Source organism: Salvelinus fontinalis, chromosome 10 (genome assembly GCF_029448725.1).
Source record: "Salvelinus fontinalis isolate EN_2023a chromosome 10, ASM2944872v1, whole genome shotgun sequence".
Classification (NCBI taxonomy): Eukaryota; Metazoa; Chordata; class Actinopteri; order Salmoniformes; family Salmonidae; genus Salvelinus; species Salvelinus fontinalis.
Window position 1 is genome coordinate 22,767,679 of NC_074674.1, and position 17,539 is coordinate 22,785,217.

The 17,539-nt window shown below is 42.3% G+C and overlaps 1 protein-coding gene across 1 annotated transcript; it reads left to right on the forward strand.

Annotated features, from left to right (window-relative positions):
• Positions 1-210: 210 nt before the first annotated feature.
• Positions 211-17,123, forward strand: LOC129863835 (interleukin-6 receptor subunit beta-like). Its single transcript, XM_055936144.1, has 9 exons — positions 211-531; positions 639-721; positions 897-1,101; positions 10,308-10,487; positions 10,671-10,802; positions 11,073-11,234; positions 11,645-11,906; positions 12,032-12,113; positions 12,239-17,123. Exons 1-9 carry the CDS (start codon positions 456-458, stop codon positions 12,692-12,694), a joined length of 1,638 nt encoding a protein of 545 aa, XP_055792119.1. The 5' UTR covers positions 211-455; the 3' UTR covers positions 12,695-17,123.
• Positions 17,124-17,539: the final 416 nt, after the last annotated feature.

Consider the following 17,539-nt stretch of genomic DNA (forward strand, 5'->3'; position numbering starts at 1 on the left):
ACTAATAGAATCTATGCCAAGGCGCATTGAAGCTGATCTGGTGGCTCGCGGTGTCCCAATGCCCTATTAAGACTATTTATGTTGGTGTTTCCTCTGTTTTGGCAGTTATAAAATAGATTATAGACTTGAAACAAGCTGGCATGAATAGTGAAACTCTTGGAGCCAGTTCCCTGGTCACAAAATAAGACTAGTCCTGAACACAGATTAAGCCTCGTCATTGGAGAATCTTCATTGAAAGTTAATTTCAGTCCAGGATTAGGCCTAATCTGTGTCCGGGAAATCAAACCTAGTTGTCCAAGACTGGAGAAGACCATGTAGAATATACAACTTTACCCCGTTTTTTTCTCTCAAGGTATACTGACCTAACCTCTCATTTGTGTTCTCTATAGCCACCAGTGCAATCCAAGGATAGCAATAGGTGCACTCTGGGTAATCTTAACTCCTCACTGTCCTATATGGTGCAAATACAGTGTGTGGCTAATGACAAATGTACACAGTGCCCCTGGAGCAAGAATTTCACTGTTCCACCTGGTGAGTTTACCTTTTACCTAAAGCTGCAATTTCAATCAATTCTCTACTGATCTACTGACGTTCAACATCGAATAAGCAACGTGTCCATTTCATTTAATATCTTTTAGAACTTACTGATAAGCCTGTCATTGAGATGGTAGAAGATTTTCCACAAACCAGAGGAAGTAGATTAGTGATCATAAAATGGAAGGTAATTTATACAATACTACGTTTGTTAGTTAACCTGCATGATTTTTAAACACAATATCTACAACAGCTGTAGGTATAAAGTAATACAATAGTTTATTGCACTACACTATGCGTAACACATGTTGTATAAATCTATGGTTAGGCTTGTAACCTTGCAGCTACAATTTTCGTTCCAGTTTGCAGCCAGTGAGTTAGCGGAGGGCTACAGTGTGACAGTGGGGAAGGCCTCAGGAGAGGACCCCATTGAGGCCTTCAACACCAGCAGGACCCTACTCAGACTGGCTCTGTCTCACTCAGCCTACCACCTCACCATCACAGCCCTCAACAAGGCTGGGACCTCACCTGCAGCACAAAGGACAATACCTCCACTGGACGACAAAGGTAGAAATAGCTATGTACCGTTATCCTCCGATATCGGGATCATACACTCAGGCCATGTTAGGATTTATTAACTATTTTTGCCTGAAGTATTATTAGTTCAGTTCAGTTTTTGCATCAGAAATGATTTACTAGTTGCTCTCCTGCTTAACAGTACACTGTTAAAATGATGTGTTTTGTAACATTAAAACTAGAGGCAACTGAGCTGCCCCCAATGTTGAGACGAATTTCACAATGGGCCTGGCAAGTGTAGCCTATAATTAGTGCCCTAGGAAAAGTATTCAATTCCCAGTGTCTCCTTGACCCATTCATAAAGCCTTCATAAACACTACATAAAACAAAATTGGATTTTATGTGTTCACAACAATGCATAAACCACATCAGAGGATGACTAGCGTAGTAAGCGCACACGTGATGTGATTCGGCCTCCAATGAAATGGGTGGAGTAAAAGGCCAGCAACATGTATTATTTGGAGCCCCATGAAATGACACCATATATACATTCTACAGACCCTACTGAGTATTCCCTACAATACTTTTACTGTAGCACCCAGAATAGTTATTGCTCTTATAGGCTGACCAGACCGCTCGCGTCGCAAAATAAATTTAGAAATCCATGTTATTCAATTATTGAACCCACACTGCTCGCGCACGCCAACGAGCGTCTGCGTTGCCAAGGGCTAAAATAGAAGTCTTTCCTATTTCTGACACATATCGCGCTGCAAGTCCTGCCTCTCGTGCTACCCACGTGCCATCTCCTCATTGGTTATACCCACGTGGGTGAATGAAAGACTAAATGTTTTGCCGGTTGTCGTGGTAATACTATGAAAGTGTAGATGCCAATCACCATATAAGTTCAAAGATGAAAAAGCCTAGAAGGAGGAGAGAGGTCTAGAAACGATTCGGTTGACTGTTTTATGTGTGGATTAATTGTCGGAGTAGAGGACCTTGTGCATTTCAGGTAAAATAACAACTCAATGTTTATATCCCAGGACAAATTAGCTAGCAACAACAAGCTAGCTAAATAGGACAAATTAGCTAGGAAGTGCAAGCTAACTAGCTAAATTGCCATACATGTTTCATGCTTTTCGACCTGTCCCCAAATTAATGTAATTGGTTCAGAGTTTGTTTTGATATTTTAACCTGCGTGTCGTAATCGCGTTTGAGGTAGGGGGACAAAATAAATGTATGCATGATAGTGCACAATGGCGCACTCGCGCAGCCGGTTTGGGTTCCGTTTAAGTCTATATGTATTCCATATTCCAAGGCAGCAGCTACTCTTCCTGGGGTCCAGCAAAATTAAGACAGTTTATACAATTTTAAAAACATTACAATAGTTTCACAACACACTGTGTACCCTCAGGCCCCTACTCCACCACTACCACATATCTACAGTACAAAATCCATGTGTGTGTGTGTATAGTGAGTATGTTATTGTGTGTATGCATGTGTCTGTGCCTGGTTTGTGTTGCTTCACAGTCTACGTTATATAAGGTACGTTTGTAACTGTTTTTTAAATCGAATTTAACTGCTTGCATCAGTTACTTGATGTGGAATAGAGTTCCATGTAGTCATGGCTTTATGTAGTACTGTGTGCCTCCCATAGTCTGTTCTGGACTTGGAGACTGAAGAGACCTCTTTTTCCTAAGTCCCTTTTTGTGGCACCTAACCACATGACTGAACAGTAGTCCAGGTGCGACAAAACTAGGGACTGGAGGACCTGCCTTGTTGAAAGTGTTGTTAAGAATGTAGAGCAGCGCTTTATTATGGACAGACTTCTCCCCATCTTAGCTACTGTTGTTTCAATATGTTTTGACCATGACAGTTTACAATCCAGAGTTACTCCAAGCAGTTTATTCACCTCAACTTGCTCAATTTCCACATTATTCATTACAATGTTTATGTTTAAGGCTTAGTGAATTATTTGTCCCAAATACAACACTTTTAGTTTGAGAAATATTTAGGACTAACTTATTCCTTGCCACCCACTCCGAAACTAACTGCACCTCTTTGTTAAGTGTTGGTCAGTTCAGTCGCTGTAGTAGCTGACGTGTGTAGTGTTGAGTCATCTGCATACACAGACATACTGGCCTTACTCAAAGCCAGTGACATGTCATTAGTAAAGATTGAAAAAATTAAGGGGCCTAGACAGCTGCCCTGGGGAATTCCTGATTCAACCTGGATTATGTTGGAGAGGCTTCCATTAAATAACACCCTCTGTGTTCTGTTAGACAGGTAACTCTTTATCATTTAAATAGCATTGTTATTTAAGGGCTTGTAAGTAAGCATTTCATGGTAAGGTTTACCTACACCTGTTGTATTCGGTGCATGTGACAAATAAAATTTGATTTGATTTGACCTGATTGCAGTTCGGCGTCGTAGCTGACTTCAGTGGGCAAATGCTCACCTTCGATGGACACTAGCTTGCTAGAGAAGTGTGCTCTTCACGGATGAATATCGGTTTCAACTGTACCGGGCAGATGGCGTCATGTGGGCGAGCGGTTTGCTGATGTCAGTGCTGTGAACAGAGTGCCCCATGGTGGTGAGGTTATATTATGGCCAGGCATAAGCTACGGACAACGAACATAATTACATTTTATCGATGGCAATTTGAAAGCGCAGAGATACCTTTACGAGATCCTGAGGCCGATTGTTGTGCCATTCATCCATCAAGTCATGTTTCAGCATGAAAATGCACAGCCCCATGTCGCAAGGATCTGTACACAATTCCAACATGTTCCAGTTCCCGCCAATATCCAGAAACTTCGCACAGCCATTAAAGAGGAGTCGGACAACATTCCACAGGCCACAATCAACTGTCTGATCAACTCTACGTGAAGGAGATACGTCGCACTGCATGAAAAAAATGGTGGTCACACCAGATACTGACTGGTTATCTGATCCACGACCCTACTTTTTTTTTAAGGTATCTGTTACTAACAGATGCATATCTGTATTCCCAGTCATGTGAAATTCATAGATTAGGCCCAAATTAATTAAATTCAATTGAGTGATTTCCTGAAATGAACTGTAACTCAGTAAAGTCTTTGAAATTGGTGCATGTTGCGTTTATATTTTTCTTCGTGTAAAACACATTTTAAGCAAATGTGACTTAAATATGAATCATTGTTAATGTTTAGACAATTATTTTGAATAATTGAATGGTTATTGACACTTTTCTACTATTACGTGGGGGACTTGTATTTAGAATATTTCAGAAATTCCATGACCCGGAAGTACTTTTGTAGTGTTGCTGACGAGAAGCAGATCATGTGATGAGTTCGCAAATCAAATACCCACTTGTGCTACCATTGGACAGCAAAAAACAAGTAAGTTAGCCTTTATTTATTGTAATTTAAATTTGTTTGTTGTAGTTCAGTGATGAATGTCACGCCCTGACCTTAGAGATCTTTTTTATGTCTCTATTTTGGTTTGGTCAGGGTGTGAGTTGGGGTGGGTATTCTATGTTCTATTATTTGTATTTCTATGTTTTTGGCCGGGTAGGGTTCTCAATCAGGGACAGCTGTCTATCGTTGTCTCTGATTGAGAACCATACTTAGGCAGCCTTTTTCTCACCTGTCTTTGTGGGAAGTTGACTTTGTTAGAGGCATCATAGCCTATGTTAAGCTTCACGGTCGTTTTCTTTGTTTTGTTGAGCCTATGTTAAGCTTCACGGTCGTTTCTTTGTTTTGTTGGCGACATTTACCTAAATAAACAGAAATGAATGCTCACCACGCTGCGCTTTGGTCTTCTTCCAGCATTGGCCGTGACAATGAATTAGATTGCATACTGTAGCTACCTCAATTGTTATTTCAAATTATTTTGGTGACTTCACAGCAATTGATAGCTTGCCAAGATTTTGCTAGCGAGCAGGCTAGGCGAAATACAAATCCCCCTAGATACAACCACGTCTCATAGTCAAGTCATGAGATTTGTAAATGAAAGAGGAAAATAATAATACGGATTGAATGGAGTTTCCCATCATCCCATTAGAGTTTCTGGCGCACCACAGAAATGACCATATTCAGATGGTGTGACAAAGCCATTTCCTAACAGAACTGCTAACTTTCTTTAAGTTTGGAACCAACATGCAGTACCTCCAGCAGCAGGCAAGAACCATTTGTCTGCCAGCTCAGGGACAAGCTACACTATTCACAGCCCTGTTTAATGTACAATGTAATTGTTGAACATTGCTGGACTTTTTGAAACTTCATGTATTTGTATTGTTTAAAAAATGTACAAATAAAAGGAAATGTATGGTTTAAACAGGTCTTTAAAGTTGATTTGTTTTGGTTGATAATTCCCTAAGTGTTAATACATTTGTGTTTACATCATTAAGCCTTTATGTATGTGTTATGATTATGACCAAAGGTGTCTGACTTTATAGTAAGTACAGCGTCATATGATACAAGGCATTTATGTATGTGCTATGAATGACAAAAGGAGTTTGACTTTAAATGAAGTACAGCGTCATGCGATATAGAGTCTTTATGGATATGTTATGAAAGACCGAAGGTGTCTCACTTCAAACTAAGTATTACAGGACGCTACATAAAGTGTCAATAAATAGGTTATTAACGTTCTGCTGATTTATGAAGGTTACTGTAGGATGTGAGCGGTATTTAAATGGGTAGACGAACCTGTAAAGCTTGCGATTGTGTGTGTGTGCGTGTCAGAACCAAGATGATTTGGTGTAGTCCGACCTGAGACTACCTCACCAGGTATGCCTCTTCTGGAGACCAGGGCTTGATTACAACCTGTTACAATGGTGACAACATTTTGTGGCTGATCTTTCAGTGGGGGAGTGGGTAGATTTGTCACCACGCTGTAAGGATCATCTTGTCTAAGATGGCGCCGAAGAGGATGGCTGACGTTTTACATGTTCCTGACCAATTGTGCTATTTAGTTAGTTATTTAGTTAGTTTTTTGTGTTGTTTGTAACTTATTTTTTTACTTATTTTATACATAATGTTGCTGCTACCGTCTATTATGACCGAAAATAACTTCTGGACATCAGAACAGCGATTACTCACCACAAACTCGAGGCAAGCAACATTGAAGCACGAGAGCACCAGCTGTTTTGGATGACTATGTGATAACGCTGTCGGTAGCCGATGTGAGCAAGACCTTTAAACAGGTCAACATTCACAAAGCCGCGGGGCCAGACGGATTACCAGAACGTGTACTTCGAGCATGCGCGGACCAACTGGCAGGTGTCTTCACTGACATTTTCAACCTCTCCCTGACTCAGTCTGTAATATCTACATGTTTCAAGCAGACCACCATAGTCCCTGTGCCCAAGGAAGCGAAGGTAACCCGCCTAAATGATTACTGCCCTGTAGCACTCACGTCTGTAAACATGAAGGGCTTTGAAAGCTCACATCAACAGCATCCTCCCGGATACCCTAGATCCACTCCAATTCTCATACCGCCCCAACAAATCCACAGATGACGCAATCTCGGAACACCTATGTGAGAATGCTTTTCATTGACTACAGCTCAGCGTTCAACACTATAGTGCCCACGAAGCTCATCACTAAGTTAAGGACCCTGGGACTAAACACCTCCCTCTGCAACTGGATCCTGGACTTCCTGACGGGCCGCCCCCAGGTGGTAAGGGTAGGCAACAACACATCTCCCACGCAGATCCTCAACACTGGGGCCCCTCAGGGGTGTGTACTTAGTCCCCTCCTGTACTCCCTGTTCACCCACGACTGCATGGCCGAACACGACTCCAACACCATCATTAAGTTTGCTGACAACACAACAGTGGTAGGCTTGATCACCGACAACAATGAGACAGCCTATAGGGAGGAGGTCAGAGACTTGGCAGTGTGGTGCCAGGACAACAACCTCTCACTCAATGTGAACAAGACAAAGGAGCTGATCGTGGACTACAGGAAAAGGCAGGCCGAACAGGCCCCCATTAACAACAACAGGGCTGTAGTGGAGCGGGTCGAGAGTTTCAAGTTCCTTGGTGTCCACATCCCCTACGAACTATCATGGTCCAAACACACCAAGACAGTTGTGAAGAGGGCACGACAAAACCTTTTCCCTCTCAGGAGACTGAAAATATTTGGCGTGGGTCCTCAGATCCTCAAAAAGTTTTACAGCTGCACCATTGAGAGCATCCTGACTGGTTGCATCACTGCCTGGTATGGCAACTGCTCGGCATCTGACCGTAAGGCGCTACAGAGGGTAGTGTGTACGGCCCAGTACATCACTGGGGCCAAGCTTCCTGTCATCCAGGACCTATAAAATAGAGGAGAGGAGAGCCCATCAGAGGAGAGCCCATAAAACTGTCAGACTCCAGGCATCCAAGTCACAGACTGTTTAATCTGCTACCACACGGCAAGTGGTACCGGAGTGCCAATTCTAGGACCAAAAGGCTCCTTAACAGCTTCTACCCCCAAGCCATAAGGCTGCTGAACAATTAATCAAATGGCCACCGGACTATTACATTGACCCCCTCCCCCCCTCCATTTGTTTTGTATACTGCTGCTACTCACTGTTTATTATCTATGCATAGTCACTTCACCTCTACCAACATGTACAAATTACCTCAACTAACCTGTATCCCCGCACACTGACTCAGTACCGGTACCCCCTGTATATATTCTCATTATTGGATTGTTATTGTGTTACTTTTTATTATACTATTATTTTAGCTTTTTTAATATTTTTTACTTTAGTTTAGTTGGTAAATATTTTCTTAATTCTTCTTGAACTGCACTGTTGGTTAAAGGGCTTGTAAGTAAGCATTTCACAGTGAAGTCTACTCTTGTTGTATTCGGCGCATGTGATTTGATTTTGCTGTGTGCATGTTTGTGTACTAACGAACATGTAACTTGGTTCCAGAAGAAAGTCACATTCAATTTCGTTAGGTTGGGGGCTTTGTCAAGGTAATTGTTTCTTGGTGTAACGCTGTCCCCAGACTATTGCGCACACTGCACATATAAGCCTGGAACATCAACCATTCAAAGTTGACCTTAGTGGGAGTGACCAGAAAATGGCTAAACCATTATCTTCTAAAAATGTATTTTAAACGTAACCTTAACCAATGTGTTGGTCCACCAGACCATTTGGGGCAAAAGTGTCTGGGAACAAGATTAGGTGTTATGTGACTAACACGACATCACTTTAGAACGTATGCCATCCTTCAGCACAACATGTCACCCACTATAAAGCACATGTCTATATCATATTCCATATAGTGGGTTATGTCACATATGGCATTGGTGATTATGTCACAGTCATGCCACATTTATGAACCCTTTATGAAGCATGACATACGGTTATAGGTACTTTGTAACACATTTAACGTACTGCTTAGGAAGGCCTAATGACGCCTTAATAAGCTGAACATCATTTGAAGTGGGACCACAATGGTCAATTAAAATATTGTCTGAAAATCATCATCAATCAATATTTACAGTATAAAGAATTGTCATTTGAAAACCATTTGATTGTATAAGAGAGACACAGTCTGCCATTTATGTTTTGATGTTGCCTTTTACATGCACTGAAACAGCAACAACGGTTTCACAAGACTCACAAAACGGGGGAGGTTCTACTAAGCTACATGGAACCGAAGGTCATACAAAGGATCATTTTGCAACTTGATTTAGAATTTTAAGACCCCTTGAAGTATCCCCAAAATGTTTTTATAAAAAATTGTATTTGCCGTTATTGCTACTAGCCCATACAAACGCATTGAAGAACAGATTCACTACATGGAACAATAGATAGTCGCCCCCAAAATGTATTTATTTTTGGCACTTAAGTCTCCAAATATAGTACCAGTCAAACGTTTGGACACACCTACTCATTCAAGGGTTTTTCTTTATTTTTACTATTTCTACATATAACACATATGGAATCATGTAATAACCAAACAAGTGTTAAACAAATCAAAATATATTTTATATTTGAGATTCTTCAAAGTAGCCACCCTTTGCCTTGATGATAGCTTTGCACATCCTTGGTATTCTCTCAACCAGCTTCATGACATAATCACCTGGAATGCATTTTAATTAACAGGTGTGCTTTGTTAAAAGTTAATTTGTGGAATTTCTTCCTTAATGCGTTTGAGCCACTCAGTTGTCTTGTGACAAGGTAGGGTTGGTATACAGAACATATCCCTATTTGGTGTAACACAAAGTCCATATTATGGCAAGAACAGCTCAAATAAGCAAAGAGAAACAACAGTCCATCATTACTTTAAGACGACTTTGAAAGTTTCTTCAAGTGCAGTTACAAAAACCATCAAGCGCTATGATGAAACTGGCTCTAATGATGAGTTCCCACATATGCTGAGCACTTGTTGGCTGCTTTTCCTTCACTCTGCGGTCCAACTCGTCCTAAACCATCTCAATTGGGTTGAGTTTGGGTGATTGTTGAGGCCAGGTTATCTGATGTAGCACTCTCCTTCTTGGTCATATAGCACTTACACAGCCTGGAGGTGTGTTGTGTCATTGTCCTGTTGAAAACAAATTATAGTCCCACTAAGTGCAAGCCAGATGTGATGGCGTATCACTGCAGAATGCTGTGGTAGCCATGCTGGTTAAGTGTGCCTTGAATTCTAAATAAATCACAGACAGTGTCACCAGCAAGGCACCCCCACACGATCACACCTCCTCCTCCATGCTTCACGGTGAGAACCACACATGCTGACATCATCCGTTCACCTACTCTGCGTCTCACAAAGACACGGCGGTTGGAACCAAAAATCTCAAATTTGGACTCACCAGACCAAAGGACAAATTTCCACCAGTCTAATGTTGATTGCACGTGTTTCTTGGCCCAAGCAAGTCTCTTCTTCTTATTGGTGTCCTTTTAGTAGTGGTTTCTTTGCAGCAATTCGACCATGAGGCCTGATTCATGCAGTCTCCTCTGAACAGTTGGTGTTGAGATGTGTCAGTTACTTGAACTATGAAGCATTTATTTGTGCTGCAATTTATGAGACTAGTATCTCTAATAGTTTGGGTCTTCCTTTCTTGTGGCGCTTCTCATGAGAGCTAGTTTTTCATAGCGCTTGATGATGAAACACCATATCTCAGCTTAGGTGCACTACTTTTCATGGTTTCATGACACAATGATGCGGTTTTGAGTCTTTCTATTTTAACAGTGCTTGAAATCAGCCTGTTGAAGTGGGACATCTCAGGTGCAGGAGAAAGGACCTTGACGTGTCGTTTGGCTTGTCTCTACAGACTTATATGGGAAGCTGAATGTGACATTCAATGGCAACATGTCCTTCACTGTCTCCTGGGTGGATGACCTGATCACAACCTACTCCTGCTTCTCAGTGGAGTGGTGGACGAGAGGAGAGAAAGCTGCTCACAAGTCCTTCTATGAGGATGAGAACAACTACGAAGTCATACACTTGGAGGGTAGGGTACATACCTCTCTCCTGTGTTAACATGAAAACAACAGTGGATTCACATTTTCAGATACAGCATAACCAGAGCTACACATTGCATATGTTTAACAGATATACGCTGCCTACCACCAGTTTGTCCTGATGAAAGATGTTTCCCCAATTAAAACCACTCTTGTTGCTGTATGAATTATAGAGCCATTAGAGCTGTATAAGAAGTACACCTTCACTCTGCACACAAGGCCACATAAAGAGCCCTGCAACCTGAAGTTCATCAACAACAGCGAGAACACCTATGGGAGTATCCAGGCCTTCTTCACTGAAGGATGTGAGTCTAAAATTCAACTGATATTAAGGCCACACCTAACATCTCCTTGGGGTTGTACTAGATGAATCCAGTGCTAGAGTAGAACACAAGTGGCATCTCATCGTCACACAAACGCATACCATAAGCGCAGACACAGGGAGGCACTTCATATACTTACAAGCTGGTTGGAGATAAGTACATTACACCTTAGCACCTATATGTCTAAATCAAACAACCCAACCAATTAGTCATCAATGCATTGCGATCAGATTCAGTGTCTTTTCCTCTCAGCCCCCATCAGTGCCCCAGGGAACATCAGCAGCAGTAATGTTAGCCAGAGTTCCATGGTGCTGGAGTGGACGGCCGTCCCCGAGGAGGACAACAGAGGTTTCCTGCTGGGCTACTTCCTCCATTACACAGACAGGCTGCAGGACTGGACAGATACTGAACCAAGTAAGATTAATTCATGTCGTGTTTATTTGGATGTTCACAAACAGGTGCAAAGTTGATGTTGGCCCAAGAGACGTGCAGTGAGTGAGTATTCATACAGTAGAATGTGAGCAGCAAAAAGAACAGTGTGTGACTTCTCCTACTGTCTTTTACATATCACATGTAGAATCTTTTATAGTTTGTGACTAATATCTGATAAATATGTACACTTCTTTTTTTTTTTTTTTTTAGAAGTTAAGCCTTCCTGCACACTAACAGATATTCTTACCACCTTATCTAGTTCCCAAAAGGCTAGAGTTTAAAACAAGAACCGTTGTTGAAGTGTTAACTTCCTTAAAATTATTCTTGTGAGGTTACTACTTCTTATTCTGATGTGTCACTGACTTTAACTATTGCTGTTCTCGCTGCAACAGACATCACTGTGGATGCTGGTTCGACCAGCTATGAGTTGGTAGACCTACAGAGCAATACTATGTACCGAGTCCAGTTGTCTGCCTTCACTGGTGCAGGAATGGGAGTGAGAAGCTCAGCTGCATACTTTGAAACCAAACCTGAAGGGTTGCTTGTTGATCAATCACCAGCATCCCTGATGGTGAGTGGGGTGATAGCAGGGACCATTGTTGGAGTAACTTTACTCTTACTGGTGGTTCATCTCAGCTCTCAGCTGTTAAAAAGGTACAGTCGTCATGTTTCTAGGTCAAAGGTGTATTTATATCTATTCCTTCTGCTTTGTTCTTAACTGTTGTCCAGTGAAATTCAAGTGATGGAATTAATTACATGTCAACGTGTTGTATTTTCAGAGCAAAGAAACGACTTTGGCCGAATATCCCCAATCCAGGTAACAGCAATGCCATCCAGAAAATAGTTGGTGTCTGTGATCTGGTAAGAAAATGGTATAATTATACAGGAGAGTTTCATTGCATTTTTATAGCATGTCTCAGATCATGTCCTGTTGCTGTTGGTTTTCTTCCGCCTCCGGGACAATAAAGATTGATTGATTCTCATAGGAACTCCTGGAGCTCATCAACCGACAGATGTTGAAGGAAGAGCAGGGGGACTCCAACAGTCTACACATTGTCGATGGAAGAGAAGAAATGTCTCTTGTTGGCAACCTCCATCGCAATGCTGACTCCTGTCTACACCTCAACACAGACCATGAGGAGAGCCAAGGGCCTTCTCTGTCAACCATAGCCACAGACAGAGCTCAAGATCCAACTTCTGACACCATTACATCTATTCCCACAGACATGAGACAGACGGACCCTGTCCTCATCAGTACGGTGGCCCACCAGTGCCACCCTTTGGCCTTTCTAAGTGATTACACCACCATGGAACTCTTCCAACAGGCTATGCCACAGTGTGTTCCAACCAATACGTCGTCATCATCATTGTCATCATTTGAATCCCAGGATCAGTCAAGCCAGATCAGTCAAGCCAGATCAGTCAAGCCAGACCAGAGTTAGATTACATCCACCAGACCCAAGGCAGCACCAGTCCGACTCAGAACACTAAGGTGTAAACCATGGTTCTTTGAGAATGTTTATTGTAGATTCTAGAATCTGCTTTTCTCACTGAGATGTTGTGCAAACATTCTAGGCCTTTCTCTATGTAACAGAGCCACCGGCTGCCATCAGTGTGACCCTGTCAACTAGCATATTGTTAGGTGTTTGAGCGGTTCTGGACTGGTTCCGACTGATATTTTAGTGTACAAAGCGCTCTGTTACGCCGTAGGGTCCCGTTACTTATAATGCCAAAAAGCCCCATCTGCCTGCTCTCCGTTTACACTCTCTAAGCAGAGCTGACCTGAAGCGTCAGGTTTGAGACCCCACATTTGCATAGGCAGTGACGTGTCACATTTCTGGCCTATTCAAACAATGAATCTCTTCCTCTGAGCCCAGCTTGGGAGATGGCAAATGAACAGTGACAGTCTAGCAAGACCATCCATTGTGGTTTCATCTCACTGTGATATTCTCAGACGGATTTAGAGCTCTCAACACGATGGGATTGTCATAATTCTGGAATGTTTAATGATGTAGGGGAACTCATCACAAACTCAAGCTGTTATCCTGTCAATACATGTATTGATAGCTGCTATGTGGTAGTCACAAGATCGTGTGTTGAGGGATTGTCCAAGAAGCAGACCTTTCACAAGAGAGGTGTTGATTGACTGCTCTTTATATGAATGGGACTTTTTAATGGTTTTAAATGAAATCATGGATTAGAAACCATTTTATTCTCTGTTTATGTAAACTGGCATAATGGACCTGTTTTGGTGTTTTCTTGATGGAGGAAAACGCTGTCCCAGACACCACTGCTGAGACTTCCATAAGTGTTTATTTGGGTTGAGATCTGGTGACACACCCTTTAAAACACCCTATGCTCCTTTGAGACCCCTCTTTCAAAGTCACCGAGATCTTGTCTTCTAGCCATGGTAGCCAAAATAATGGCCAACTGGACATTTTTATGCATGATAGGATGTTAATTGCTTAATTAAGTCAGGATCCACACCTGTGAGTAAGCACCAGCTTTCAATATACTTTGAATCTCTCATTTACTTCATTTTGGCAGTTACCTGTAGATACACTATATATACAAATGTATGTGGACACCCCTTCAAATTAACGTGATTTGTCCATTTCATCCACACCCATTGCTGACCGGTGTATAAAATCGAGCACACAGTCATGCAATCTCTATTGACAAACATTGTCAGTAGAATGGCCTTACTGAAGAGCTCAGTGACTTTCAACGTGGCACTGTCACAGGATGCCACCTTTCCAACAAGTCAATTTGTCAAATTTCTGCCCTGCTTGAGCTGCCCCGGGTCAACTGTACGTGCTGTTATTGTGAGTTGGAAACGTCTAGGAGCAACAACGGCCCAGCCGCGAAGTGGTAGGCCGCACAAGCTCACAGAACGGGACCGCCGAGTGCTGAAGTGCTGTTGAACAGAACCGCTGAGTCTAAGGTACTACGGTGCTTGAGGTGTCACTACAGACCCGGGTTCGATCCCAGGCGGTGTCACAGCCGACCGGGAGGCCCATGAGGCGGCGCACAATCGGCCCAGCGTAACCCGGGTTAGGGGAGGGTTTGGGCGGCAGGGATTTCCTTGTCCCATCGCGCTATAACGACTCCTTGTGGCGGGCCAGGTCCCTACAAGCTGACTTTGGTCGCAAGCTGGACAGTGTTTCCTCTGATACGTTGGTGAGGCTGGCGTCCGGGTTAAGCGAACGGTGTGTCAAGAAGCAGTGCGGCTTGGCAGGGTCGTGTTTTGGAGGACGCATGGATCTTGACCTTTGCCTCTCCCGAGTCCGTAGGGGAGTTGCAGGAATGGGACAAGACTATAACTACCAATTGGATACCACAAAATTGGGGAGAAAAAGGGGGTAAAAGTACAACAACAACAAAAAATATATGTACTTCCTTGGTTGCAACACTCACGAGTTCCAAACTGCCACTGGAGGCAACGTCAGCACAATAACTGTTCGTCGGGAGCTTCATGAAATGGGTTTCCATGTCCGAGCAGCCGCAGATCACGTGGGCTGGAGGGGTGAAAAGCTCGCCGCCTTTGGACTATGGAACAGTGGAAACGCGTTCTCTGGAGTGACGAATAACGCTTCACCATCTGGCAGTCCGATGGACAAATCTGGGTTAGGCGGATGCCAGTAGAATGCTACCTGCCCGAATCCAGTGCCAGCTGTAAAGTTTAGTGGAGGAGGAATAATGGTCTGGGGCTGTTTTTCATGGTTCGGGCTAGGCCCCTTAGTTCCAGTGAAGGGAAATCTTAATGGTACAGCATACAATGACATTCTAGATGCTTCTGTGCTTCCAACTTTGTGGCAACAGTTTGGGGAAGGCCCTTTCCAGTTGAGAATGCCCCCGTGCACAATGCAAGGTCCATACAGAAATGGTCTGTCGAGATTGGTGTGAAATAACTTAACTTGACAGGCCTGCACAGAGCCCTGACCTCAACCTCATCAAACACCTTTTGGATGAATTGGAACGCCGACTCCGAGCCAGGCCTAATCGCCCAACATCAGTGCTCGACCTCACTAATGCTCATGGCTGAATAGAAACAAGTTCTTACAGCAATGTTCCAACATCTAGTGGAAAGCCTTTCCAAAAGAGTGCAGGCTGTTATAGCAGCAAAGGAGGGATCAACTCCCTTTTAATTCCCATGATTTTGGAAAGAGATGTTCGACGAGCAGGTGTCCACATACTTTTAGTCATGTAGTGTATGTTTGAGGCAAATCCAATACAACACATTACTGAGTACTCTCCATATTTTCAATTATAGTGGTGGTTGCATGTAATGGGTATGCTTGTAATTTTTAAGGACTGGGGAATTAAAGATAAAAAAATAAATGGATTGGAGCTAAGCACAGGCAAAATCATAAAGGAAAACCTGGTTCAGTCTGCCTTCCACCAGACACTGGGAGATTAATTAACCTTTCAGCAGGACAATAATGTAAAACACAAGGCCAAATCCACACTGGAGTTGCTTACCAAGAACACAGTAAATGTTCCTGAGTGGCCGAGTTACAGTTTTGACGTAAATCTATTTGAATATCGATGGCAAGACCTGAAATGGTTGTCTAGCAATGATCAACAACCTATTTGACAGAGGTTGAAGAATTTTTAAATTAATAAACGGACAAATGTTGCACAATCCAGGTGTGAAAAGCGCTAAGAGAGTTACCCAGAAAGACTCACAGGTGTAATCTTTGCCAAAGGTGCTTCTACATAGTATTGCCTCAGGGGTGTGAATACTTACAGTACCAGTCAAAAGTTTGGACACACCAACTCATTCAAGGGTTTTTCTTTATTTTTACTATTTTCTACATTGTAGAATAATAGTTAAGACATCAAAACTATGAAATAACACATATGGAATCATGTAGTAACCAAAAAAGTGTTATGACAGCTTTGCACACTCTTGGTATTCTCTCAACCAGCTTCATGAGGTAGGCACCTGGAATGCATTTCAATTAACAGGTGTGCCTTGGTAAAAGTACATTTCTGGAATTTCTTTCCTTCTTAATGCGTTTGAGCCAATCAGTTGGTAGGGGTGGTATACAAAAGATAGCCCTATTTGGCAAAGGTCCAAATTATGGCAAGAACAGCTCAAATAAGCAAAGACAATTGAAAATCCATCATTACTTTAAGACATGAAGGTCAGTCAATCCGTAACATTTCAAGAACTTTTAAAGTTACTTCAAGTACAGTCGCAAAAACCATCAAGCGCTATGATGAAACTGGCTCTCATGAGACCCGTCACAGGAAAGGAAGACCCAGAGTTACCTCTGCTGCAGAGGATAAGTTCATTAGAGTTAACTGCACCTCAAATTGCAGCCCTAATAAATGCTTCACAGAGTTCAAGTAACAGACAAATCTCAACATGAATTGTTCAGAGGAGACTGCCTGAATCAGGTCTTATAGGTCGAATTGCTGCAAAGAAACCACTACTAAACGATACCAATAATAAGAAGAAACTTGCTTGGGCCAAGAAACACGTGCAATGGCCAGTAGACCGATGGAAATCTGTCCTTTGGTTTGATGAGTCCAAATTTGAGATTTTTGGTTCCAAGAAGGAAAGTGATGGAGTGCTGCATCAGATGACCTGGCGTCCACAATCACCTGACCTCAACCCAATTGAGATGGTTTGGGATGAGTTGGACCGCAGAGTGAAGGAAAAGCAGCCAACAAGTGCTCAGCATATGTGGGAACTCCTTCTAGACTGTTGGAAAAACATTCCAGGTGAAGCTGGTTGAGAGAATGCCAAGAGTGTGCAAAGCTGTCATCAAGACAAAGGGTGGCTACTAATCTAAAATATATTTTGATTTGTTTAACACTTTTTTGGTTACGACATGATTCTATAATATGTGTTATTTCATTGTACAATGTAGAAAATAGTAAAAATAAAGAAAAACCCTTGAAAGAGTAGGTGTGGCCAAACTTTTTTTGACTGGTACTGTATGTTTATGAGATATTTCTCCTAACTTAAAAAAAATTTTTTTTTCACTTTGTATTTATGGGGTATTGCGTGTAGATGTGTTAGAAAAAAAAATCTATTGAATCCATTTTGAATTCAGACTGTAACACAAAAAAATGTGGAATAAGTCGAGGAGTATGAATACTTTCTGAAGGCACTGTGTGTATTTATTTATCCAGGGAAGTCATATTGAGATTTTTCAAATGGGCCCTGGCCAAGAAAAGCACCAAATTGTGTGTTACACAGAATAGAAATAGCAGGAGTCATGATAAAAAAAAAGGTATTGCGCCAGCAATGTTTCTCTTGTGATTAAAATCCT

Coding starts and splice junctions, on each gene's coding strand:
- LOC129863835 (XM_055936144.1), top strand. CDS start 456: ATGGTGCAAATACAGTGTGTGGCTAATGACAAATGTACACAGTGCCCC. Junction 532..638: donor GAATTTCACTGTTCCACCTG/GTGAGTTTACCT, acceptor AATATCTTTTAG/AACTTACTGATAAGCCTGTC. Junction 10,803..11,072: donor GGCCTTCTTCACTGAAGGAT/GTGAGTCTAAAA, acceptor TTTTCCTCTCAG/CCCCCATCAGTGCCCCAGGG.